The sequence below is a fragment of the Balaenoptera borealis genome (assembly GCF_965194805.1).
Source record: "Balaenoptera borealis genome assembly, chromosome: 12".
Classification (NCBI taxonomy): Eukaryota; Metazoa; Chordata; class Mammalia; order Artiodactyla; family Balaenopteridae; genus Balaenoptera; species Balaenoptera borealis.
This window is the reverse complement of record NC_138869.1, coordinates 103792880-103818624: the sequence shown is the minus strand read 5'-3', so window position 1 is coordinate 103818624 and position 25745 is coordinate 103792880. Positions and strand designations below refer to the sequence as shown.

The 25745-nt window shown below is 51.8% G+C and overlaps 1 protein-coding gene across 1 annotated transcript; it reads right to left on the bottom strand.

Annotated features, from left to right (window-relative positions):
- Nucleotides 1–906: 906 nt before the first annotated feature.
- TXNDC5 (thioredoxin domain containing 5) lies at nt 907–25117 on the bottom strand. The gene is made up of 10 exons (XM_082347763.1): nt 24800–25117; nt 21278–21427; nt 16230–16335; nt 11585–11681; nt 9131–9246; nt 7666–7752; nt 6944–7087; nt 3962–4044; nt 2316–2445; nt 907–1224 (listed from the first exon to the last, which is right to left on the bottom strand). Exons 1-10 carry the CDS (start codon nt 25069–25071, stop codon nt 1102–1104), a joined length of 1308 nt encoding a protein of 435 aa, XP_082203889.1. The 5' UTR covers nt 25072–25117; the 3' UTR covers nt 907–1101.
- Nucleotides 25118–25745: the final 628 nt, after the last annotated feature.

Genomic DNA, 25745 nt, shown 5'->3' with positions numbered 1-25745 from the left:
GCGTGAGTTATGAGGACGCCGGTGATGTGGCCTACTTCGGCCCTGCCTCCCTCCTTCTTGGACCTTGAGGTCAAGTTAATCCCACTCTTCGTACAGTAGAAGACTGACCTCCTTGAAGGCAGACGAAATACAGGACACGGCCTCTAAAAGGACTGCTGAGTCTGAAGCTGCTTCTGGTTAGGGCTCCATCGTGGGGCTGCAGGGCTACCCAGACCTGGGAAAGCTCATCTAGTCCTCCTGCCCCAGGTGGCCAAGCCAACCAGAATCTTCCTAGGAGTTAACAGAATAGTCGGGACAAGCCTTGTGGAACTTTCCACATGAGACATCAAATCTTAAAGTTCACGTGGACTCTGGCTTCATGTTAACTAATGACATCTCTCACTCAGGAGGGACAGAAGTATCCCTTGAACAGTAATAAGCAATTGGTCAAGTATCAACACACACACGACTATGGCATCAGCATTATCTACTCAGGCACGCGTCAGGAGTACCACTGTTTTCACCATGGCGCACCACTCTCCGTGAGGGAGGTATCAACAGAGACAGAAGATCCAGGAGGGGCTGGGAAAGTGGCTCTTCCAGAGGCGACGGGGTTTTGTGTTTTAAATCTGCTCCAAGCTACGGACCAACCACGTTATTAACAAGTCAGCTGGGACCTTCAGATCAGAGCAACGCAATACCGCCACAAGGCAAGGCCACCTTTCCAGAACTTGTGCGCGGACGGTTCGAAAACTATGCATCGGATGATGCTTTCACCAAAATTACTGCAAAGCCAAAAACAGTCTGGCAATTGGAATTTCCTTGACTCTATTTTAGTCTCAAAGGAAACCATTTAGATTTCACCGAGAGAAGGTTAAAGGGGATGGATGGTAGCTTGCCACTGAAAATATTTAGTTTGCAAAGGGATCATGAGGTACACATTTACTTAGAGAAATTTAAGAAAGAATCTGTGGAGTGTGTTGGCTTAAAAAACACACACATGGAGAAGCTAGCGCAAGTTTAGTACGTTCGGGGCTGTGAGTCACCACCGCAAGGGACCGGGCAGCGGCCGCAGGACTGAGCTCCCGCCCAGGGCCAGGCCGGAGACGCTTCCAGCCGAGCTCACAGTTCATCCTTCGCCTGGCGCAGGACAAAGTGGTGCAAGGAGTCCAGGTCTCGGCCCCCGCTGTGCTCGCTGACTTTTTTCCCTCCGCGGAAAAGCAGCAATGTGGGATAACCTCGTACCTTTAAAAAAAAAAACGAAAACAAAAATTTGAAAACCAGCCCAAAGTGCTTCTTAAATAAAATCAGAAAAGATCCTAGAGTTGTGTCCAGGGAAGTCTATAGTTAAATTTTCAGAACGTACAGACCATCAAAAAAGTAAAGTACCTAAGAGTTCAGAAAGCAGAGCCTTGGGGCTCTTTATTCACTTTCCAACCCAAACCTACTTTCAAGATTAGCATCAAGGAGTGACTTCACCCTAAAGTGGAGTCTCAGCCTTTCACGCGCATATGGTCGCCTGGGGAGCTGGTGTGGACGGAGGGGGCCTGAGGCTGCATTTCCGACAAGCTCCCTGGCAACACCAGGGCGCTCTGGGGTCCGTGCTGAGTAGCAGCAAGAGCCTCAAGGACACACACTTGTCAGCTACAGCACACCTCTTTTCTCCTTAAAAATTTTTAAAGCACCCAAAAAAAAAAAAAATTTAAAAAAATGACTGGGATCTTCTAGTAAGTAGATGACGTCTGTGCTACATACATCTATTCTGATAAACTCCAGAGGCCTCAAAAATGTTTTAAGAAAAACACCACAAATGGAAAAATATAAATTGCAAATCTTCTAGGCTATTCGATGGTGCTAATAGCTTGGAAAGAAGGCAACAGTTACATAAAGAACCCAAGCCCCAAGCCTGGCCCATTGGTGTGGCCCTCTCGGGGAAGTGTAGGATCAAATACCTCCTGCACTGAGCGCTGCCTTGTGTCTGTGTGTGCGATGAAGGCTACAAGCCAGCTGAGTGTTCAGCCAAGGAGAATGGCCGCGCAGGTGGCGCCCTGCCCTCAAGCTCAGAGTCTCAGGCACTGCCAGCCTTTCGCCCAGGTAGCAAGACCTGAAAACCCCCTCTGAACTGTGTGCGCTCACAGAAGACACAGACAACAGCCTTTCGAGAGAGCAGCTCTTTTGCCTCTCAAATGGAAAAAAAAAAAAATCCCCAAAGGGGACAAAAAACTCTTTGTCGAGAGGATGAGTTATCTTGGTTGAGTCCACAATACCAAATTACAGCTCCACTTGGGGTCCGCCCCCAATTCTGTCCCCATGAGTTTCCATCCATGTGGACCCACCGAGTACTTGCTGCAGATGTTCCGTTCTGCAGTGCAGTCCAACTCGGCGATCTTGACCTCCGCCAAGCCAGGGAATTCCTTTTTAGAGAGTTCCTCCCAGGTAGGAGCCAGGTTCTTACAATGCCCGCACCTGGGGACAGAAGAGCGACAGCTTTGTTGAGGTCCCGTCAAGTTCACCCGCCTGCATTTCACTGCCCAGCCTGTTTCTTCTGTAGGAAGCAGCCGACAGCTGCCTAGAAGTTTATAAACCGGCAGGTTCTCCCGCGGGGTGCGCTGACCTTCCCCCCTCCTGCACCTGCCCCTCCTCTCCCATCCCAAACACGGAATTCAAACCCAAGCCAGAGCAGACTTTCCGATAACCTGACTGATAGCAACAAGATGGTCTGAAAACAGCTTCAGCTTTGAAACCATCTCTACGATACGGTAAACTGGGGGCTCCCTGGTTTATGCGTGCACCGTGAGCAGGAGGAGACGGGCAGGAAACAAAACAGAAGACGCCAAACACTTTTTTAAAAATCACCTGAATGCCAAAAACAGATTATATTTCTTATGGTCTTAAATGTTCAAAAGAACTTCAAAGCTTCCCTGAAGCTTCCGGGATGTGGTGTGAGCACTGAGGCCACTAAGTTTTGTTCAAACTGTCCTTCCACCTGTTACTACACCCCCTTCCTGACCATCTTCCCCTCTATGACCTGCTCCCCTTCAGTGAAAGGGGCTCTTCTGTCCTTGTACGTGATCTAGACAGCTTTAGGTTTTTTTTAAAAAATGGAAAATACATGATAGTTTTAAAGGCATTATTTACTAGTGATGCTACTCTTTAAGAATCAAACCTGCGCAAGTCCTACAGGTCACTCGTTAACTTTCCATCTCTGCTGTTACTGTATCTCATGAATACGCAGAATGAAACAAAGTGAGGAGTGAAAATGGCGTGTGTGTGTGTGCGTGCGTGTGTGTGTGTGTGTGTGTTCTGAAACAGGATCTCTCTCTCCTCAGCACTATTTTTCCAAATGGGCTGTTTCAAGACAAAGCGTTCTCCCCGTTGTACAGCTGAGGAAACTGGGTTCAAAGGACTTAAAGGGCATCCAAAGCCGCAGTGGTTCACGCCACATCCTGGAACCTATCGTCTTCCCACCGATCCCGGCTCCCGTGGTCTCGGGCTCCGAGCAGCCCATCTCTGCTCTGGTCCCCGAGGGCCATGGGCCAGGAAGGTCGGGTGACTGACACACGGCATGGCTCTGACGGAAAGCTGAGCGCTACTCGATTTCTCTACAACATCCAGAGAGACTGAGGGGCAAAGCTATTAATACCTCATGATGTTCACAGTGTTTTTAACCCCAGAAGCCATCTATTTGGAAAAGTGCCCAGAGACCACAAAACTTCAGTGTTATGTGGCCACGATAATAAGTCTCCAATTTTTGTTTTCTCCAGAGCAGACTGAACTTTAAGTTAACCTCATTCTCTATAACTTTATGAATACCACCAAACTTTAACATATATGACGATAACATTTCCTTTTTCCCTATAGCATAACTACATGTAAATGCAGTATCTGCCCAACACTAGTCCAGAGGGTTGGCCTATGAGCTGAAAAATAGGATGTGACTCAAGTGCACGAGGACAAAGTTTCTAATTCAACAGCCACTTACCATGGGGCATAAAACTTGACGAAGGTTATGCCTTCTGCGATGGTATCATCGAAGTTCTTTTCCGTCAATGCCAACACAGTGCCCTTGGGGGAGGGAAAAGCCACAATTCAAATACACCACGTAGAGCAGAGCGGGGGTCATGCTTTGGGATCGCAGAAATACAAGTCCGTCATCTTTTAAAATGCTGTGGTGATGTGTGCTCCGAGGCCACACACAAATACCTACACAACTCACTTTTCACAAGCTCCGCAAAAGGGCAGTGACTCACCATCACCGGTCCCACGGTCCTGAGCCCAGGAGACGCTGCGTGGAGGGGACAGGACACGTCCAGCGTTCTGCCCCCAGCCAGCCCAGGCAGGTTCAGGTGCAGCCACTGTGTCCAGGGCTCTGGGTGGGCAGGGCCCAAGCGTGCGCCTCCCGGGCTTGGAGCCTCAGACACTGACCAAAGTCCAAGCTGACCGGCCTCCCTAAAGTCTGTACACACTGCTTTCCCCATCAACTCTATCGCTCTCATCCTACAGATTCGTAATTATCTTCTCTACGTGATAGAAGGACCTTAGTCACACAAGCATAGGCAATATGTGCTTTACAGATAACAGGCTGCTTTCCATTTTTAAATTCAAAGTAAATGTGAAAACTGCTCATCTGAACTCAGGTTGGAGAATTCAGGGCAAAGGTGCCACAGGACAGTCTGCTCTAAAGCGATTCTATCTTGAAGGCTCTTCACAGAATTACGTCTGTGTTTCTCCATAAACGGGTCTGTGATCCTCTCGTGAGAGTATGGGTGATGGGGACTTTCCTGGTGGTCCAGTGGTTAAGAATCCGCCTTCCAATGCAGCGGAACGTGGGTTCGAGCCCTGGGCGGGGAACTAAGATCCCACACGCTGCGGGGCAACTGAGGCCACACGCTCCAGAGCCCGCGCGACACAACCACCGAGCCCGCACGCCGTAAGGGAAGATCCTGCGTGCCTCAACGAAGACCCGATGCAGCCAAATAAACAAATTAAAAAAAAAAAAAAAAAAAAAGAATATGGATGATGTGTCACGTGGCAAAGTGTACCAGGGCTGCCCCACTCGAGTCCAGCACCAAGTACCATGTGCCTGTGACCAGGACGCAGGGGGGCTGAGGGGGCCATCCAGACGCTGCCGTCTTTATGTCCAGAAACACGACACCACACTCACTGAGAGACCCACTTAGCGGTGGAAAACCTTATTATAAATAGAAACCCTTCTGGGTTTGACAAAAACATCCACAGTATATAATTATACTCGATGTGGGGTGACCTTTATAACCACCATGACACACGCTCCCTTGACACGTGGTCCCTTAACTACGAAACCGTTTGTTTACTTCTTAAACCCAAACTTCAACTTTTAACTAACACCCACGCAGTCCCCAACCTACAAGAGTCCCACTAGGGGCTGGGCCTGGGGGCGGAGGCCCATCACAGCCCCACGCTGGGAGGATGGGGTAGGCGGCTGCTGGTTTTTCCAAGCCTGATGCCCGGGCCCTGGGCGTGATGGCCCCAGCGAGTCGCGATCGCTCCTGTAAAGGCTGGGGCTGGACAGTCACCGGGGAGGCGTCCTCCCCAGGACCAGGGCCGCCCTGCCCGCTGTCCCGGGTAAGAGCCTGATGTGCCGTGGAGTGTAGTTGTGTGAACTGAAGCGTCAACACAAGGATTCGGCTTTGGAAATAAATTGACAAACAGGCCTTACGGTTCTCAGCTAGGAAATCCGAGCACTGGTTTCCTGGGAAAACACTATTTTGACTCCCCCGAATCATCTCATCTTCACCCACGGCTTCGGCATCGGTTTCTACCCACGGGAGTGGAGGCGGGAACCTCCCCGTCTAGACAGGCATCCGGCTTCAGCTCCGGACTCTCACCTGTCGCCACCTGCAGACCGCCACAGCCCTGGAACCAACACCTTGAAAATGGACCCACCCCCTCCCTCCCAACCCGGCCCTCATCTCACTCCTGGGACGCGCCTCCAGCCCGTCTCTCCCTCCCCTCCCCGATCCCGACTGCGCAGGGGGAGCTGGAACCCCTGCCCGCCGTCCCCGCCTCCTTCCTCTCCAGATACATCGGTTTCTGTCCACACAGGCCGCGGCCAGCCGGCTTCCTTAAAGTCCACATCGGCTCCAAGCCCTCCACTGGCTCCCTGCAGACTTGAGACCCCCGGCTGGCGGACGAGGCCCTCCGGAGGCCAGCTGCCGGCTTCCCCCGCGTCCCGCACGGTGCCCTCGGCCTCCTCGCACCCTCTTCACTCCCGCCAGCAGGCGGCCTTCCCCATCCGGGGCGGACACCGGCTCACCCTCACCCGTCTGGTGGCGCTCCCTGCCTCCCCGCCCCGCCCGCGTCGCAGCGCCGACATCTTCGCGTGTCTCCCCCTCCCACCCCCCACTCTTCACAAGCAGAAAACGACCTTATTCGCTTTGTGTCCTGGCGGCCTAGGACAGTGGCTGGAACGCGACAAGGGCTTGATAAACGCAGAACCAACGAACGTGGAACCTTACACTCTCTGAATATATGAAGAGGACACCTCGATAAGTCAGTGATCGTCTGGACGAATGAAATATCCTACAGTGATTTGCCTCTGACATTCCAACGTGCAGAGCCTTTCTGCCGCAGCTCTCTCAGGGGCCTTTACCACCTTGACTGCAGCAAGTTATGGACACGAACAGAACAGGCCCAAGAGGCAACAGCCCAGCTTTCACAGCAAATACCTTCAAGTTAGTGAGTGCTGAATCAAAGGGAAGAATTGTCCAGAAACGTTGACACCAAATGCTCGCAGGATCCTTTGTCTCACACCCACTCCAGGTTCTTTAAAGGGAAGTTCTGTCTACGCTGACCCCCTAACAAGCATGTAAAAGGAGTTCAAGGAAACGCTGTGTTGGCAAGTGGACCCCAGCCCCACCCCCGTGAATGACCGCGTGCTGTGCCCGCGCCGTCGCTGGGAGGCGGGAGCTGACCGTGCACCCACCTGGTCGGCCGCGGGCTCGGCGGCCAGCACGGGGGCCTCCGAGGGCTGGATGGGCTCCGGGGCACCCCGCTCCGTGCTCTGCAGCTGCGATGCCACGTACTCCCTCAGCGACTCCAGATCCCGCTTCCCCTTGTACTGATCAACCTGTCCGGGACACGGGCCACACGGAGACACGTCAGGGCTGTGAATCCCCGACCCTCCACCTGCCCACGCACAACCCGCCCCCATCGGACGTCTCTGTCTGGGTGTCCCGGCTCTGGGGTGTCTGCTGCTCAAATGAGAAGGCAAAGCATAGGTGATCAACCGCAGTCTGGCTCTGGGCAAAGAACTTTACAGCACCTTCCTTCTGCAGAGCTAAGGGTTTCCAAAGTCTGGGCGCTGCCCATCAGCCAGGGACGAAGCCGGCGTAAGAGCCTTACCAAAAGCAAGCGCTGACCTCTCTCAAAGGTTGTAATCAGAGCAGTTACCCTAGGACCGTCGATTCGGCTTATTCTAGAGTTAACCCGAGCCAGCTGAGATGCTTCGGGAGTGCATGACGCCTGATGGTTTCTTTCAACCACCCAGGCCTTACCAACAAAGAGAAAGACATTCTCGCTCCGTGATGCGTATTCCTTTAAACCAGTGCCCAAACAATCTGTGCTGGCAACGCGCCACCCCTGTTAAACCACTCAGCCGTGGTTAAGACACACATCTTGTCTCAACACTTAGACCTGAAGACGTACCTTTTTGCCATCTCGGAACCAGAGGAGAGCAGGATAACCTCGGACCTGGTTTCCTGAACAGAGTTCATAGTGCTGTGTGCAATCAACCTAGAAACAGAGATCACGCGGCCAGTCAGTTTCTCCGTGAGCCTTCCTGGTAAATGGGCTCTTGGACACTCAGTACTTTTTCAAAGAAAGAAAATTTCTAAAACTCCCCATCTGTAGCATCTCCGCCAGCAAGTTGCAGCTTTTGGAGAGACTTTACCCCAAATACACCTGAGCTTAGGGAGCACAGTGATGGGATTTACTTTAGAGACATGATTTCTTTTCACTCAAAAATGCCAGTTTTGGGGGAGCAGTAGTTTACCCTGAGTAGGTTAGCAGATGGAGAAAGGGAGCGTAGCCTGACAGCTGGAGAAGGGGCCAGCCAGCTGTCGTGGACAGAGACCCACGCCAGTCACAAAGCTAGCTCAGAAACGTATTCTCAGGTTCAGGAGTTTTAAGTACGAGTATTTGGAATATAATAAAGATAAAACTGAAAAGATGTCAAATTAAGTGTTTAACACACAACAGTGAAAAATTCATTTAACAACCATTACAATTTCCTGGGCATCTGCTCTGTGCCCAGCGTCACGCTCAGCATTTTACCGTCACCCTCACGACCGCCCCCCAGTTAGAGCTCGTCTTGGTTTTGCAAAGGGGGAGACTGAGGTGTGGAGAAGCTGCTCGAGGGTGGCCGGCCAGGTCTGTCCGAATCCCACGTTTATGCTTTTGGCTATCTCACTGTGCTGGGCACATCATCTCACTAACTACAGTTCCTGAACACGCAGCATTACTTCTGTATACAAATCAGCCCCCGGCAGAGTAGAAAATGAGCTTTTTATAAAAGCAATTCAGGCAGGGTGTCTGGTAGGCGCTGGGGGATGGGCAGATTAAAAGTGCTTGAAGGCCCGGAAGCTGCTCTAGATATTTCCCGAAAACCCAGTTGTCAGGCGTCACTTCTGGCTTCCCTACGTGAAGCGGGAGAGAACTCCAGGCAGCAGGGCAGGCCAGGGCTCCCCACGGGCGGGTCTCGTGCACGCAGGCTGCACACAGGGCGTGAGCGCAGAGCCGAAGGTCCTTTTAGGAAAGAGCTCTTGGGTGATTTCGAATGTGGATGGTCTCCAAGTACGTCCAGTGAACGTTCTCTAAGGCTCTGCCCCATATCTTTGCAGAAAGGGCTCTGGGGCTGCCAATTCAGAATTGGCCATTGCTTCAAAATAAACAAAGGAGCCAAAGCCATAATTTATCTCTAGACTGTGGAAAAGCCAGCACGCTCGAAACCAGGCTGCCATCTGTGAAGGTGAAATGAATTATCAAGTGGCACGCTAAATGGAATTAATAAATCAAGTCTGCGACTTTGTGCACAGAATGAATAATGGGCTACTCAGCTAATTAATCCAGCCAAAGGCGGTCTATTTCCGGTTTCATAAGGGCTTTCACTTACCTCGCCAATCTTGACCGCTTCGGAATGTTCAAGGCCCAGAGCCAGCTGCTCCCAGGTCGGAGCCAGAGCTTTGCAGTGGCCACACCACGGGGCGAAGAACTTGATAAAGTGGTCTCCTTCGGGGGCGGGGGAGGAAGGCAGGGGAAGGGAGAGGGAGTGTGATTTACATCCACCCAACTAGAGCGTGAATGGAAGCATCTCGCCTTTGTCCTCCTGCAAAGCTCAGTTCAGGATGAACCCTTGAACTGGTAAAAAGTGACTCCCCATCAAATCTGTCTCTATCCATGAGTTCGTAACGATCCTTAAAAACTAATCTGTCATCTTTGGAGGACAATAGGGACCCAACTCATTATTTGGAAAACGGGCAATAAAGGGAAAGAATCAGGCACTTAGCCTGTCTTTCCCACGTGAACTGCACCGCCGGACAACCAAGTGATAAACGAGGGCAAGCGTCTCTTCTGCTGTAAAAATGAAGAAGGGATGCTTGGATCACAGCAGCAGGCTTTGCATCCCTCGTGAGTTACGGCTCTAGGCGGTGACGGACGAGGCCGCTGACATCACAGACTTCCCAGCTATGCAGTCTTGCTCACACCCCCCAAAACATCAAACAGAAAGTGATAAACTCCCTAGATTCAACGGCCAGCTCACAGGGAACAGAGAGAGCAGGGTGACGTGGGCAGGGCAACTGTACTCCACACCATGAAGCAAGCGGCGGTTTCCCTACAGGCAGGGCAGCGCCTTTTGGGGGGCGGGGGGACGGCTGGGACGGGGCACGGGAAGCGAGCAGTTTTCTGTCTTGTGCTGGGTGACCGCTCTATGACCATTCACTACACCCTACACTGTTTTCTGTATCTGGGTTTTATTTCACAATAAGATAGAAGATCCAAAAAGACTGGATGTCACTCCCTTGGCTAGGAAAAAAACAAGCCTCACAACATCATGATTTAGGCACTGAAAACTTTTATCTCGGCTCTTCTACCTTGACCAGCCTAGGGCCAAAACGGTGTCAGGCTGAGACCAAACCGAAATCAGGCTGTGGCCAGGGAGAGGACCAACCAACGGACGCTGACGTGTGACTCAGGCTCGGAGTCGGACTCTGCCATGGCAACGCTCATGGCGGCACCTTGTCCCCGCGGCAATGATGTGTTCGCGGGAAATGGGGAGAAACTTGCTTCAAAATCAATACTGTAAATCCACTACACTCCAATTAAGAAATTTAAATAAAAACATTTTAAATATACATGAGCAGCTGATCTGCAAGACTGAAACCACGTCTCCAGACAGGTGTGTCGCTACTTTGTGCTGTGAGGTGGAGACAGGAGGTCCAGGGCCTCCTGGAGCATCAAGAGGAGCTGAGTCAGGGCGGGGCCGCACTGCTCTCCGAGGAGAGACCCTCATGCCAGCAGCACGAGGCCGCGGCGTGTGGGGACACGGCCCCTTGGCGGGCGACTTGCTCAGGGAGGGTCAGGGCTGGGCTTCGGACGGCGGTCCGTCACGGGGTGGCTCCGGGAGCGCATCCTGCAGGGAGCCCAAGCCCGTCTCAAATTAGAGCGGCTCCCCTTAGGATAGAAGCCCTGTCAGAGCATCTGTACCAATGAACTAGCCGCCTTTAATTAAAAACGGCTGAAAGCATCACAACAAGCGATGTCAGACCTTAAACGGGGTGTATTTCAACTCCCAGCAAGCAGGAAGTTTCAGGGCCCGACACAATTTTATGCCCTTTTAAGAGCGTTTCCAACCCCGTCTCCCAGGAGGATTTCTCTCCATGACAGCCTCTGAGAGGGGAGGTCAGCAAGGAGGCTGAATTCACTTTCAAGCCCTTCACTGCGGAGCCAACGCTTCCGAACGCGTGAAGAAAGGCCTTATACATTATTCACATTAGAAACCGTACTCAGGTCATTCTGACATTTAGGAGACTATTTTCAAAAAATGAGATTTGGTATCAAAAAATATTTTAAGTGTAAAGAACACCTACGCTGATTCGATTCGTGTGTTATAATGGTCCCAATAAATTCTGGTTTAAACAGGTAAGAGAAACCTTTGTTTCTGCCTCAGGTCAATAAGCATATGATTAACATTAACATAAACACATTCTTCTCCAAGGACGCAATGTCCAGCCAGTACACAAGTAGGTGCACCCACTCACCATCAGTGAGCTTTCCACACCTGAGGCTTTAGCTTAGTATTAGAACTGGCCTGTCCCTAAGGACAGAGACAAAAGGAGAAATCGTCTCCGAGAGGACGAGCATTCAACACTGATGTCAAAAAAAAAACCAAAACAAACAAACAAAAACACTGATGTCATCGGGGTTGGGGGAGAGAAGCTCTCGACAAGCGCCACCCATGCTGCGACCCACGAGCCCTCAAGCGGCAAGAAGAAAAGCCAGGCCCCCCAGGAGGACGGCCCGGGCAGGGGTGCCCAGAGGTGCAGACCCGGCGCGCCCGCCCGCCTACCTTGTGCCACGTGCGCCTCAAAGTTGCTGGCCGAGAGCTCGTACAGGCCCTGCTTGAGCTCGGGGGCTAGGGGCGGCCCCACCTCGGGCTCCGGCGTCTGGTGGGAAGAGACGGAACAAGAGTCACTGGGTGTGTGTGTGTGAAGACCCAGTGGAGCCCATGGAGGCTTCTGTCTGGGACCTTCTATGCTCTCCTCCCTCCCCTGCCACCTTGAGGCTTCGAGGGACGCTGCTGTGTTGAGGTGGCACCCCGGGCAAAGAAGCGACTTTGTCACCCTCGGCCAATGCTCGAGGACCGATGCTCCAGGCAGCGGGGTGACGGCCTCTCTGCCCCAGCCTGTCCTTTGCTGTCCCCGAACCCTACCCAACAGAGCAGACAAACTGAAGGATGGGCCACCCCAAACCAGCACCCTGTCCTGTCCTTTGAAACATGACCTGAGACGTCTTGTAGGATACAGAAGGAAGCAGCCCCCGAAGACACAGAGGGAGCAAAAGGGACACAACAGGGGACAGGGGACAGGGACAGGGGACAGGGACAGGGGACAGGGGACAGGGACAGGGGACAGGGGACAGGGGACAGGGACAGGGGACAGGGGGACAGGGACAGGGGACAGGGGACAGGGGACAGGGGACAGGGACAGGGACAGGGGGACAGGGGACAGGGGACAGGGGACAGGGGACAGGGACAGGGGAACAGGGGACAGGGGACAGGGACAGGGGACAGGGACAGGGGACAGGGACAGGGGGACAGGGGACAGGGGACAGGGGACAGGGACAGGGGACAGGGACAGGGGACAGGGGACAGGGGACAGGGGCCAGGGGCCAGGGGCCAGGGGGACAGGGGGACAGGGACAGGGGACAGGGACAGGGGACAGGGGACAGGGACAGGGACAGGGGGACAGGGGGACAGGGGACAGGGGACAGGGGGACAGGGGAACAGGGGAACAGGGGACAGGGGACAGGGGACAGGGGGACAGGGGGACAGGGGACAGGGGAACAGGGGACAGGGGAACAGGGGACAGGGGACAGGGGAACAGGGGACAGGGGAACAGGGGACAGGGGACAGGGGAACAGGGGACAGGGGACAGGGGACAGGGGACAGGGGAACAGGGGACAGGGGACAGGGAACAGGGAACAGGGAACAGGGAACAGGAGGGCCCGGCCGTGCTTTAGCTACACGAACATGAGAAAACCTGTGAAGGAAGGTAAAACTCTGACGGGCTGATAAAAGAGAAAAGGTGACCAGAAAGAAAACTCAGGTGGATGGAAGGCAGCAAAGAGAAAACCACAGGGCAAACACGGGCTGCACTTTTAAGCAAAAATATAGTTCATGGGGCTAAGTTTGGGACAGAAACACACAGTGAACGGACAAGAAGTGGCGTTTCTCCAGTACCTGGCAGACACCAGTGTGACAACTAATTACTAACCACTCTACCACACCACTCGAAATGTCTCAATTGTTTAGGCCGACACAGCCACGGCCTGCAAGCAGAGGTGAAGAGAAGACCACTGAATCCCCACTGTGCTATAGACACGTGGGTGTGTATTACTCAGTTTTTATCTAGCGGTCCATATTTCTATTAAAAAGAATATCTAATAAGTTAAGTCTTTAAAAGCTTTCAAAGTGCTGACAGCTCAAAGCTGGGCAGTAAAGCACCATGAAGTTTTCTTTTCCACTGCTGGCTTGACAAAACTTTCAAAGTGCTAAGTACCCAGACAAAAGGATGCCCAAGAGTGATGGCTAAGTGAACAGTCAGTTAAGTTCCAATAACGTGAAACAAAAGACTATATGTCACCCTGTATAAAATGTTCAAAGGGCTTGCAGTAGTAAAATGTTCATTTATGGTACCGAAGGAGCACGTCCCTTGGTGGCACGCAGGGATGGCCATTCTGGGAACACCACAGTGTATCACAGAATGGGCACCCTCCCCTCTCCCCGGGCTGGTGACAATGTGGGCTTACAGAGTCAAGAAAGCAATCCGGCAGTATTCATCAGGAGCCATAAAAGTGGTCTTGCTTTTTTATTTTTTGCCTTGCAATTTTATGTCTGGGAATATATTCTAAAAAGTCACTCCAAAGTAGAAAATAAAAAACGTCCTTTACAAAGATAAAAATGTTTCTTATAGCATTTCTGATGACAGAAAAATTATACATAACCTAAATATCCATGGACAGAGAAGAGCTGAATTATGGCAAATCCATGAGATAAAGATGATTCAACTATATAAAAAGATCGTTAATGAAATGAACCATGTTTATTTGATTATGACTGTTTAAGGAAAAAATACAGAAGGAAACATGGAAATATCAAAATTGGGGTAAAATTTAAGAAATGGCAGGTTTTCTTTTCTTTGACTTCCTTTAATACTGCCATAATGCTAGGAAGGAAAAATCTAAATTTATCCTGTTTAAAGATGAAAATGTATATATTAAGTTATTTAGATATAAATACAGATGAAGAAGTTTTTAAAAAGTTTTTGCTTATAAGGCAAAATTCATATTGAAAAGAATTTCGGTTTGCAATATGAAGTGTGAATATTTGAACTTTTCTATAAGGCGGCACCCTGTCATCATTTCTAGCAATGATCTGAGACCCCCCCACTGCTCTGAGACACAAAGATATGGCCAGTGGGTAACTGAGGTCTCAGGTGGGGAGGGGTGGGTTCCGTGTGGCCACGCCCCCAGGGTGCCCCCCTGAGGATGGCGATGTGAGCCTCAGCCCGGCTGCCGCGTCCCCAGCCTGTGCTTGGGGCTCCGCTCCCCAGAAAGACGTTCAGCTCCGGAGATGAAGTCTTTCTGCCACCCTGACACTGGCGGATGGTTTCTTGAATAAAGTCATCATAGAAGACTGGCTTTTTGCTGAAAAGTTTACTTTAAATGTTTTTGGAGACCATGAACTCCCCTTTAAAACTGGCTTCCTCCCCTCAGAGGACATTTCCACAAAAAAAAAAAAAAAAACAACTTGAAGTTTAAATCTATGTGAAAGTTACACCTGCTCCTCCAGCTTTCTTGCCATGACAGAGATGCAAATTTACTCTCTGCGAGGTTTGTGGTTTTCCCTGTTCCCTAAAATTAGACACGTCTCTCTGGTCAACACTTATTCAATACCGTATGCTGACATTCTTCTCCATGTGGTTCTAAACTTTTAAAAATGTGAGGTAAAGTAGCACTTGGGAAGCAGCTGGGTTTCTGATTAGCTGTGACCTCTACACAGAATCTGGGGGACAGCTGAAGGACCACACCCTGGAAGATGACACCGACAGCATCAGGGCCCCCAAAAGACCCCTGGAGCACAGACAACCTTCAAGTCAGGGAATGCCTACCTGATGCAATACCCCAGTCTAGTCCAGTGTTGAACTGGAAATTCCATTCAAAGACTTCAGATGCTCTTAATATTTCGTCAGAAATGTACAGCATGGGAACATGGCCATCTCTCTATCCCCGTCAAAATACAGCTCAGCCTCTGTGGGCCTGAGCATTCAGCATTAATCCGAAAGCACCACACACAAAGGGACACTTAACTGCAGGGCTCACGATGGTAGTGATTTGTAACAAAATTAAGACCCCTAACATCAGCTGGAGGAGGATTACAGGTTTTTCTTCGTAACACTCTACATATAACTATGTCTTTAAAAAATATCTCAGTAACACAACATTGTAAATCAACTATACTTCAATTAAAAAAAAAATCTCAGAAATCATACAGTTTCCACAATTTCCTGATATTATCCTTAGAGCGGGGAAGGCCATTAAGACGCGGAGAGTATGAAGGGCATTGAATTCTGTTATCAGCAAAGCCACTTAGGGCCGTGGGGCTGAGGGTTGAGAAGAAAAGGGAAGATTCACACTGTGGGTACCGCCCTCGGGAGCGAGGTCCCGGGGGAGGAAGGGCGAGGCCCTGACCCTGACCCTGACCCTGGGTGGCCACGAGTCCATCTCGGGTGCTGAGGAATTACTGTGAGCTGAATTACATGTGAAGGGGGCACAGAGGGTATGTTAAAAAGTAGCAAGTCCTCATCTGTGGGCTGCCTCCTGAAATATTTACAAATGACACTGACTGTGCAGCCAAACGCGGGGCGGGGAAGCAGGGGAGACAAAATAAGGCCCACAAAATGGGAACCACTGTCGCGGCTCGGGCGGGCCCGCGGGGCCATCTTCCCTACCCTCCTGCCCATCGTCCAGTAGACTCTTCTTTCTACTCTGGTGCCTGTTTGAACTTTTCCATGACAAAGAGTTGTTAAAAGTTCATCTTTTCCCACTTACATAAGGTATTTAGAGGAGCCAAATTCGCAGAGGCAGAAAAGTAGAGTGCTGGGTGCCAGGGACTGCGGAGGGGGACGGGGAGTTGGTGTTTAATGGGGACAGGGTTCCCCTTCGGGAAGGCGGAAAATTTCTGTGCATGGATGGTGGTGACGCTGGCACCACGTTCTGAATGTATTTATACCACTGAATTGTACGCTGAAAAATAGTTAACAGGGCAAATTTTATAGTGTGTGTATTTTATCACAATAAAAAGAAAAACTGAGAAGAAAAGAAAAGTGAATCTTTACTTATGATAAAAGTTGCTTTAAGATGGTACTTAAACTGGCCTCTTGACTACCCCAAAAACGTAGGAAGAAAGAGGGGGCGGCTTTGTGTGCACTCACGGGGGGCTCCTCGTTCAGTGTCTGCAGCATCCAGTTTTCCAGGGCCTGAAAATCCCGGGGACCCTGGTACTTCACAGCTTCTTGGCCAGGCCTGAAAAACTTCAAGCTGAAAGAGTAACAGAGGATTAGTTGCAGTAGATTTTAAAGCACTTCAAACCACTCTGAGCAGAGAGCAAACTCGGTTAGTGGAACGATCATAAACATGAGGTGTCGGCGGGCTGCAGCCAGCACACGCCTGCCCGTCTCTGATAATACTTGGAAGAGAAAGAAATGTTCTAGGCGATAACATATTCACTTAATCCTGAACTTTTAGAAGTTTCTTATATTATTCTTGAAAAACAAAACCGGGGTGAACACATCAGGCCGTGAGTTAAACCCCAAGCTACGAGGGCTCAGGTGCGCAGAACTCTGTAGCTTTCCCCTGCCCCATATTTGTTATCCTTCCCCGGCTTCAGTAGTTTTTATGTTCTGCATTTTGAAAAACAACTTACAACTTATAGTAGAAATAGCATTGTTCTGCAGTAAATGTATTTCCAGGATACACTGTCAGCTCTTCAACTCTTACAACGCGTGACTGACTATCCAGCTACTGGGAGAGTTCAAGTTTCCAACTATAAGGACAACCTTGACATTGGTTGATACGGCCCATTCACTTGCCCCCAGAGAAGGAATCTTTTCTATCTTCCACACATACTAGGTATCTGCAGACACAGCAAGGAGCTCTGCCTTTGGAGGGGCGCAAAGACATCACCAGAGGCCGAGATGAACACGTCCAGACCCTGCGTCACGCCACTGGTGACGGGACAACACGCTCTAGATAAAACTTAACAGAAGGCATCAAGAAATGGGGGGAGGGGAGGGAATAATTCTTCTACTGACAGAATTAATAGAAGGTGGCAGGATGGAGGGGGAAATATGGCTACTGACAGGAAACACAGGTTAGCATTCAGGGGCAAGCCTACTCATCTAAAACACCCCTAACACTTCCTGGCACGTACGTGGGTTTTGTTAGGAGATGCCCAATGCACAGTGTCAGAGCGCGAGAAGTTAAGATACGCAGAAATCAAACTGTGGGTTTGGATAGCTAGTCCCACAAAGGTCTTAAAATGAAGTTTCACACCAAACAAGAAAACCAACACACTGGCTGTAGAAGGCATTCAGTAGAAAATGGGCTTACTGGCCTCACCCAGAAGCTCAGATCCTGTGATGGGCTAGGGGACATCCCAATGTATCTCCAATGAAGAATATATGTCCCCTTCCCTAGCAGCTTATACTTATATAACCATGACAAAAAGACATAATCTAACTCGATTTGGCCAGTATGTCCCTTCCTTCACGATGTTTAACATTTCAAGCGACCCCAAAGCAGGCTCTCAGACTGTGAACACCCGCATCCACCACCTTGAGATGCTCTGGAAACGTAAGCTGTGCCCACAAAGGACTAGAGGCAGCTACTGTCCCTCTCCACTCCCTCCCTCTCTCCCCAGTGCCTCCCTCCACCAAAGCGCTTCCAGATGGAAACGAGTGGATCCTGAAAACATCAGAAAGGAATAAAGACGCAGACGTAGAGAATGGACTTGAGGACACGGGGAGGGGGCAGGGTAAGCTGGGATGAAGTGAGAGAGTGGCATGGACACATGTACACTACCAAATGTAAAATGGATAGCTAGTGGGAAGCAGCCGCATAGCACAGGGAGATCAGCTCGGTGCTTTGTGACCACCTAGAGGGGTGGGATAGGGAGGGTGGGAGGGAGACGCAAGAGGGAGGAGATATGGGGATATAAGTATATGTATAGCTGACTCGCTTTGTTATACAGCAGAAACTAACACACCACTGTAAAGCAATTATACTCCAATAAAGATGTTAAAAAAGAAAGAAAATCTGAAGACTTAAATATTAATTGTAACAATAAACCTATATAAGAATTTTTAAAAAATCAGAAATCAGACCAGGCGTTGTTGAACCCATCCTCCATTTCTTTGCTAAGGTTAAAATGCAGTAAAACCTAATCTGTGACTTTTTCCTCACGTGGTGTACACTGAGCGAAGCAAAACTGATTTTTTAAAATCTCTTCCTGTCGTTGGATTAAAAATCTTTCTAACCAGCTCAAGTCTGAGATTCGGGTTAAGTTCATAGAGCCTAGAGCCTAGGGAGGGCACAGCTTCCCTCACGGGGCATCTGACTTCATTCTCACTGTAGATGGAGATGAAGGCAGAGTGCAGAGCCGGCCATGGGGTTCATGCCCCAAGCACAGCCCCAAACTCTTCTGCTGTTACCAAACCTCCACACAGGCACTTGCTTTCCTGGTGATCTGTTCCTCAGTCAAGGAGACGGCAGGGGAAAAGATCCACATTGCTGGGTCCCTCTGGAAAACGGCATGACGGAAGTTCTACTACTATAGATGAGATGGTGTTATGGGTCGAATTGTGTCCCCAGAAAGATTTGCTGAAGTCCTAACCCACGCTACCATGGAATGTGACCTTATTTAGAAATAGGATTTGCATAGAGACAATCAAGTTAAAATGCGGTCATGAAGGTGGGCCCTGATCCAGTAGGTATAGAAAGGGGAAATTCAGACACAGAGAGAGACATGCAAACGGCAGAAGGCCAAGTTAAGAAGAAGGACTGGGGTGATGTTTCTACAAGTCAAGGAACACCAAAGACTGCCCTCCAACCACCAGGAGCCAGGAAGAGGCAAGGAAGGACCCCTGACAGGTTCCAGAGGCAGCACGGCGCTGCTGATGCCTTGATTTCGGGCTTCTGGCCTCCGGAACTGTGAGAGAATACGTTTCTATTCTTTTCAGTGGCACTCTGCGTGGCAGCCCTAGGGAACCTCCTTCAGCCCTGCCCCTGCCAGCATTTTCCCAGATGATAAAGCTTCTTTAGTGGCCCAACAGGAAGACCTCAAAACATCTTCCCGAGCACAGGCAGCCTTCTCCAGGGACCTGGGAACCCAAACTCCCTCCCTCTCCAATCCTTTACTCCAGTTAAAGGTGACAGGGGAGGGATGACATAAAAGCTGATGTGCTGACACCCCGCCCCGCAACCCGCCTCGGCATTTACATCACCCTCTGATTCAGGCCTCGAAACATCCCTCGAAGTAAAAGCTCACACAGGTACGTCTATGAATGCCCTAAGGCCACTACATTTTATGCAGCATGCCCCTACCTCCTGCATTCTGTGAAAAAAAATCTGTTCTCGGGCTGTGACGGTCACGAGGTTCCTTCCCGAACCATGTAGTGGGAGCTCATTGTATTGTATAGTTCTTTCTAACAACACAAAACCAGTGCATGGTTTTCTCGGGGAGACCATATCTTCTAAAACACAAATCAGGACACCTGATCCAACATGGATCTTTCAGCATCTGTGAACAGCATCTGTGGAGTAACTCATGCTGCAGCCAGGGAGCTCGTGTGACTGGGTGCAGGTGGGACACTCAACTCTCTCCCTGACACTTGTCCTCTCAGCCCTATGACTGGTCCTGTTTCACCTTCCCTCTGGCATGGTTTACGACGCACAGAGCCACAGGGCCACACACAGCCGGCTGTTTAAGAGTGGACACCACGGCCACCCATCTCTGTTGCTCCTGCGCCTTGAAAGTAACAGGCTCTCAACAGGTAACTGGTCCCACTTCCCACTGGCTGCTTCCCTGGGATGCTCTTCATACAAGCAGAGTTTACTTTAAAGGCAACGCAGCGGAGCACAGGACAGTGATGCCAACAGGTAGGTACGTAGAACAGGAAATTTTGTCTCTTTTGCTCTGATTTGATGTACCCCTGAGTTACTGCGCTCACATTAGCAAGCAGTCACCAAAGACCAAGAGTTCCAGAGCCCTTTATGGAAATGCCAAATCTCCAAAGGTCAGAGGAAACCTTAACATTATTGGGCATGTTCAGATCGGTATCTACACACACGTTATTACACACGACAATGTTATGGGGGGGTGGGTGTCAGCATCCTACTTCAGACTCAGAGGTTGAGGAACGTGCGTGGCCAGAGCTGCAGGATAAGTAGACAGTAGAGCTGGGGTCCAAACCGAGGCATCCAGGTTCCAGCCCAGAGCTCCTGCCATTTTCCATGCGGCCTCTCAAGTCTGAAGATCAGCTTGGGTTTCCCATAGGATTGACTTCATTTGTCAATCTGAACAAATATTTTGGGACCTGCAGTGCCCAACCCCTCCCCCATCCTTCTGGAAACAGCATCTTCCCTTTCTTGGAGAAGCGCTCTTCACTCCACCAGTAAATGTTGAGTCTGAACGGGGCTGCCGTCTTCCGACAAGATCCTGCCTCTCGGGTCACAAAGATGGTTTCTGGAATGAACACTCCATCCAAGCTGGGCCAGTCGGCGATGGGCCCAAGTCCACCATGGCAACAGAGAGATGCCGAGCGGGAAGTCACCTCAAGGGGTGGGAGGGCAGAAAGACAGACCTCCGAACCCATGGAGACGAGTCTCAGAGGCTCCCCCCACAGCCTTCAAATTAGCTCCCTCTTTTGTTCATTAAGCCAGTTTCAATTTCTGTTCTTAAAACCAAAAAACTATTTTAACTGTCAAGGAAGTAGGTAGCAAGTATCACTTGTCAGAACGGCTGCACCTTCTTTCCAACAAAAACAGCCTGTGTGCTAGTCACGTGGGAAATAACTCTAGAAAGGAGGCTTAAGAATTAACAGAGTGACCAAAAATTCAGACGAAAATTCATGACAGTCGGTGCTCATCGTGTAAACGTGCATGTGAACGTCAAACGTGACAGGACCTCATGGAGGATGCCGTTTTTGTCTGGTAGACACGTTCTTTTATAAACAGGAAAACTCAACTGATTAATGAAAGGCTTTTCCCAAACAAAGTAAAAAAAAGGCACCTAATACACACACGGTGTAAATATAACCTTTCCCTAACAACAGGGAATGCCTGCTCAAAGTCGGCATCTCCTCACTCCTCAGAACTACAGAGAAGGTGCCAAAAGTTTAGCTTGAACTTTCTTGGCCGAACGCGGCTGGCAAAAAGCCGAGGAAGACCTGGCGGATACAGGATGCGCGCGCCCGTCACTTACGTGGGGTACCCGCGCACGCCCTGGGTGGAGCACAGGTCCGAGTCGGCTGTGCAGTCGACCTTGGCCACGTACACCTTGGCGTCCTCCATGCTGTTGTACTTGTCTCCCAGGTCGTTCCAGGTAGGCTGCAGCCGCTGGCAGTGTCCACACCTGTAGCAAGGCGACAGTACCAAGCACGCTGAGCGCCGGGGTCACAGGGTGCCTGACCCACCCCCTCAGCCGTCTCCTAGGGCAGCGGGGCTCTCTGATCCAACCCCTTCTTCACGCTGCAGTGGAGACGGAGCCGGACAGCTCACAGTGTCTGCAGAACCTTGCTCCCCTGCTTAAACCCTCCGGAGAGACCCCGCATTGTTCGCAGCGTGAAATCAAAACTTAGCTAGGCGCTGTGCCCGATCCCCCTCGATCTGGCCCCTGCTGACCTCCTACCTGACCTCTGTGCACACTGCCCTCCTTCCCTTGCTGCCCACCGCTGCGCCATGCTGCTGAGTTTCCAGGTTCCTGAAAGGGCCGTAGCTTGGCCGGGCCCTAGGAATCAGCACACTCTTGTCTCTGACACTTCCTCCCTAAACCCACCTGGCTCATTCCTATTTGTTCAGTTTGGGTGTCACTTCCTCCAGGAAGTCAGCCCTGACTCCCAGGCTGTGTGGTGTCCACTCTCTTCTCCCTCTTCTGGAGAGCGCCCTCGCTCCGCCTCTGTGGCAGTGGCTCAGCACTTTCCCTCGCCATGGCTCCTTTACGGTCAGGTCTCCTCTACCATGTAACCGAGTCTCTCCAAATGCAAGGCGGCCTCGAAATGAAATCAGTTCTGCATTCTCTCCAGTGAGAAGCATAAAAAAAGCTTATGGCCACCCCAAACTTCTAAATTTGATATACGCAAACATACACTTATAATATTCATTGTATGAATTTAACTATACACAAACATTATGGCATGTGGGGGTTTTTTCCCCATTCACCTGGTAAGTGTGTATTCATGATGTCTATGATGTAACTACTTGCTGTATTGCTTTCTAAAGTGTGGTAAGAACACCCAACACTTAATAACTGAGTTCATCCTCAAAATAATTTCTCAATAAAATCAGTGTTAAATCTCCTTGCCTCTTTTCTTTTCTGACAGATGACCTCACGAGGAAGCACCGAAAGGAAGCACTGGAAAATTCTGCTTCAAGCTAACCTGTCTTCCCTAAGCACTTTCTTGGCCAGAGAAGAGAATCCTGCTTTATAAGAGGTTCAAATACAATACGAATCCCTCTTTTCTGGAAGACAATTGTGAGGGAAAACCCCTGCTAGATTTAAGTATATGCGGCACAAGAAGACAAGCATCGTCCTTTCTACAACTGGATCCCCAGTGTCTGGCACGTACTAAGTGCTTGGCAAGCTCTTAGTGATGGATCCATGGGCGCCGTGCAGTTGGCACTTCTGGGTTTGGACCCCTGGGGCTACAGCACGAACCTCTGAGCCAGCAGCTGCGTTCAGAGGCAGTTTGCGGTCACGTAACAGAGCAAAGCCACCTGGTCCTTTTGAGGAGGCGGCTCCAACCTTGACCTCATTGTCACCAGATTCAATGTGACCTGAAAACTGGCCATAGAGAAGCTATGACCTGATGCTGGCACAGGATCTACAGCAGTAGGACAACCCTGCCTCTGCCCAGGTCAGAGCAAATACACACAGATCAATGTTTTCTTTAGCTCCTGCCCCCAAATCACACGTGGGCTCCCAACATTCCAGAAACTGAAATGGAAAGAGGAGGGGCAGCCCACAGTGTATTCCATCTGAGCTCCAATCTGCTCTTAAAGTCTAACTTTTAAATGTTGTCATAGAAACCCACACATCTCTATTTAAACATTTCACAGTAGACTATTAAGAAGCAAACAAAAACTTTAAAAGTTACTTTTTCTGGGAGCATACACCTAAAAGTCTATAAGCCACACACAATGAAACACTACATTACTTTAAGGAATGTACTTAATACCAAGTGCCCGGTCCTCTCCCTCACTCAGCCCAGGACTAGCAGGTGAGTATTACAGAGACTCCAAAATTAAAACTCCACTGGCACTGCACGGACCTACGATGTCTACATGTCAGTTTTTCTTTAAAATATAAGGAAAAAAATCCATGGGCAGATTTATTCCACAAAAATAGGCTTCACTTAAGTAGTGTATTTAATTGGAATAGCTACTCTGAGAATACCCTTCACAAAGTAACTATCGATATCCATTATTTTACACTACAAAGTATTTTCTATACCACTGGTAGTTCTAAAAATTCAACTCTTGGTTCTTGGGAACTGGAAACACAATTTATCTATGGGACAGCTCTGACCCAGACCAAAAGTGCCGATTTAACTCCAAATGAACTGAAATACAGTCGTCATCTGAACATGGGGAGGAAGACAAAAAGTTTCCTCCAACTTCCACCAGCACATTTTCTGAACAGGCCGTTTTTCTTGGGCATCTTCTCCCTATTCTTTCCTGCATCCCCTTCCCACATCTCAAGGAGCCTCCTCCGCTCTGGGGGAGATTGCCAAATTCTGCAGTAAAGCCTGCAAAGGGCCTTGGGCCCGAAGACTGGCTGTCTGCTCCGCCCACGGAGGACCCCCTTCAGCGGGCATCTAGGCCCTAGGAGGAAGGCACTCAGTCCCTGTGCCCCTGCGAATGACGGGAAGGCTTTCTGTAGGACAACCCACAGGGCAGGTGTCTCTGGGTTTGGCACCGAGGCCACACCAAAGCCCCCCCCCCCACCCCGCCGAGAACCACGGCGAGGGGGACCGGCTGCTCAACGTAGTGACTTTTCCCACCTCACACTTTGCAGACGACCAGGCCCCAAGAGAGCAGAGAGGAGCAGGTGCCAGAGGACGGCCTTGGGTCCGGGGCCAGTGGCTCCCGTCACCGCGAGCACAGCTCCCCACCGCCCCGGGGCTGCGGACGGGCCCCCAGAACCCGCACTGCTCTCCACCCCCCGGGGGAGCGCAGGAACCCTCTTCTGCCTGGGCCACCCCTTCCCTCAGGGTGGGAAATCACGCCTTGCGAGTCCCTGTGTTTCAATTAAATCCGCAGGCCGGAGGTCTGCCGTGCGGCGAGCGAATCGCCTCCGAAGTCCAAGTGTGCACGCCGGGCGCCTGGTCGCCGGGGCGACCGCACGTGGCCTCCGGGTCCCGGCGCACCGCAGGCCGCTGCCTGCGGCCGGCGCAGAAGTTTGGGGCCGGGGGACGGACGGGTTCTGAGCTCCCAGAGGCCCCGAAGGGCGACGACCCCTTCCCCTCCCCCGGTGCGGGGATCGGAGGAGGGGGCGCGGGAGCCGGAGCCGCGGCCTTTTCCGGCTCGGCCCTCGGGGACCGCCCCCTCCTGCTCCACCCCGGCCCTCGCGCCACGTCAGCCGCGAGCGCCCGGCGCGTGCCGCCCCCCGGCCCGGAAGACCCTCAGCCCCTCGCCGGGCGCCCCCAGGCCGCGGCCCCGCGCCCCCCGCGGGGCCCGGGCCCGACCCGCGCCCGCGGAGCCCGAGGCGGGCGGTGCGGCCAGTTACCAGGGCGCGAAGAACATGACGAAGTGCGCGGCGCTGTGGATGCCGTGCGTGAACATGTCGGCCGTGTACAGGTACTTGGCGTGCGGGTCCTCCCCGTCCCCGCCGTCGGCCGCGGGGAGCCCGTCCGCCGCCGCCCCCGGCTCCTGGGCCCAGGCGCCCCCGCGCCCGCCGCCGGCGTCCAGCAGCAGCAGCAGCAGCAGCAGCAGCAGCGGCGCGGCCGGCGCCAGGGCCCGGGGCCGCGGCGGGAGGAGGCTTCCAGCGCGCGCAGACATCACGGCTGGCTGGGCGCGCTCTCGCCGCGGCCGCCGGTTACCTCCGCGCCGCCCGCCCCGCCCCCCGCCCCGGAGAGGCCCCGCCCTCGCCCCGCCCCTCCCGGCGCGCGCCCGCGCCCCGGCGGAGGCTGGGCCCGCGCGCGCACGGAGTGCTGGCTGGGAGCCCGCGGAAGGAGGGGGTCCGGGCCCCCGACAGCCTTCCGTGCCCGGCCTCCAGCACTTCCCGGGACGGCTTGGGTTACTCCCGCGGGGCGCTGCGCCTCCCCAAACCCAGGCTCTGCCCGCTCTGGCCTGGAGCGGGGCTGAGTGTTGGAGCGCCGGGAGGCCACAGAGGGGGATGTCAGCCTCGGTTCATCTCAACGTACACAAAGACCCCTGGGATTTCAGGCAAAAGGAAGAAAGAGCTGCTGTCAGCAGAATTCAGGAAACTGAGCAGAATGGGCGGGGTTTACACCTGAATGAGTCAAATTCTTGGCTGGACCTCAACTGTGATTCTGGGCCTGAGCTCAGGGACGTGATGAAAACCCGCTTAACAAGAGAAACCCTTGCGGGTGTGCCCTGCCCTGCCTTACCTTGAGGGTGAGAAGGAGAAAAGCTCAAAGCGCCTCTTAGACACTAATCCCGCAGGGCTCCTCCTCCAAAGAGGCCTGGCTGGCGTCCTATGGCGCCCTAAC

Bases quoted from the DNA above. Each gene is read 5' to 3' on its own strand.
- TXNDC5 (XM_082347763.1), bottom strand. From the start codon at position 25,071: ATGTCTGCGCGCGCTGGAAGCCTCCTCCCGCCGCGGCCCCGGGCCCTG. The intron at 16,336-21,277 runs GTAAGTGACGGG...TTACTCTTTCAG, and splicing joins GGCGTGCGCGGGTACCCCAC to CTTGAAGTTTTTCAGGCCTG. The intron at 7,088-7,665 runs GTACGTCTTCAG...TGTCCCGGACAG, and splicing joins GGTTCCGAGATGGCAAAAAG to GTTGATCAGTACAAGGGGAA.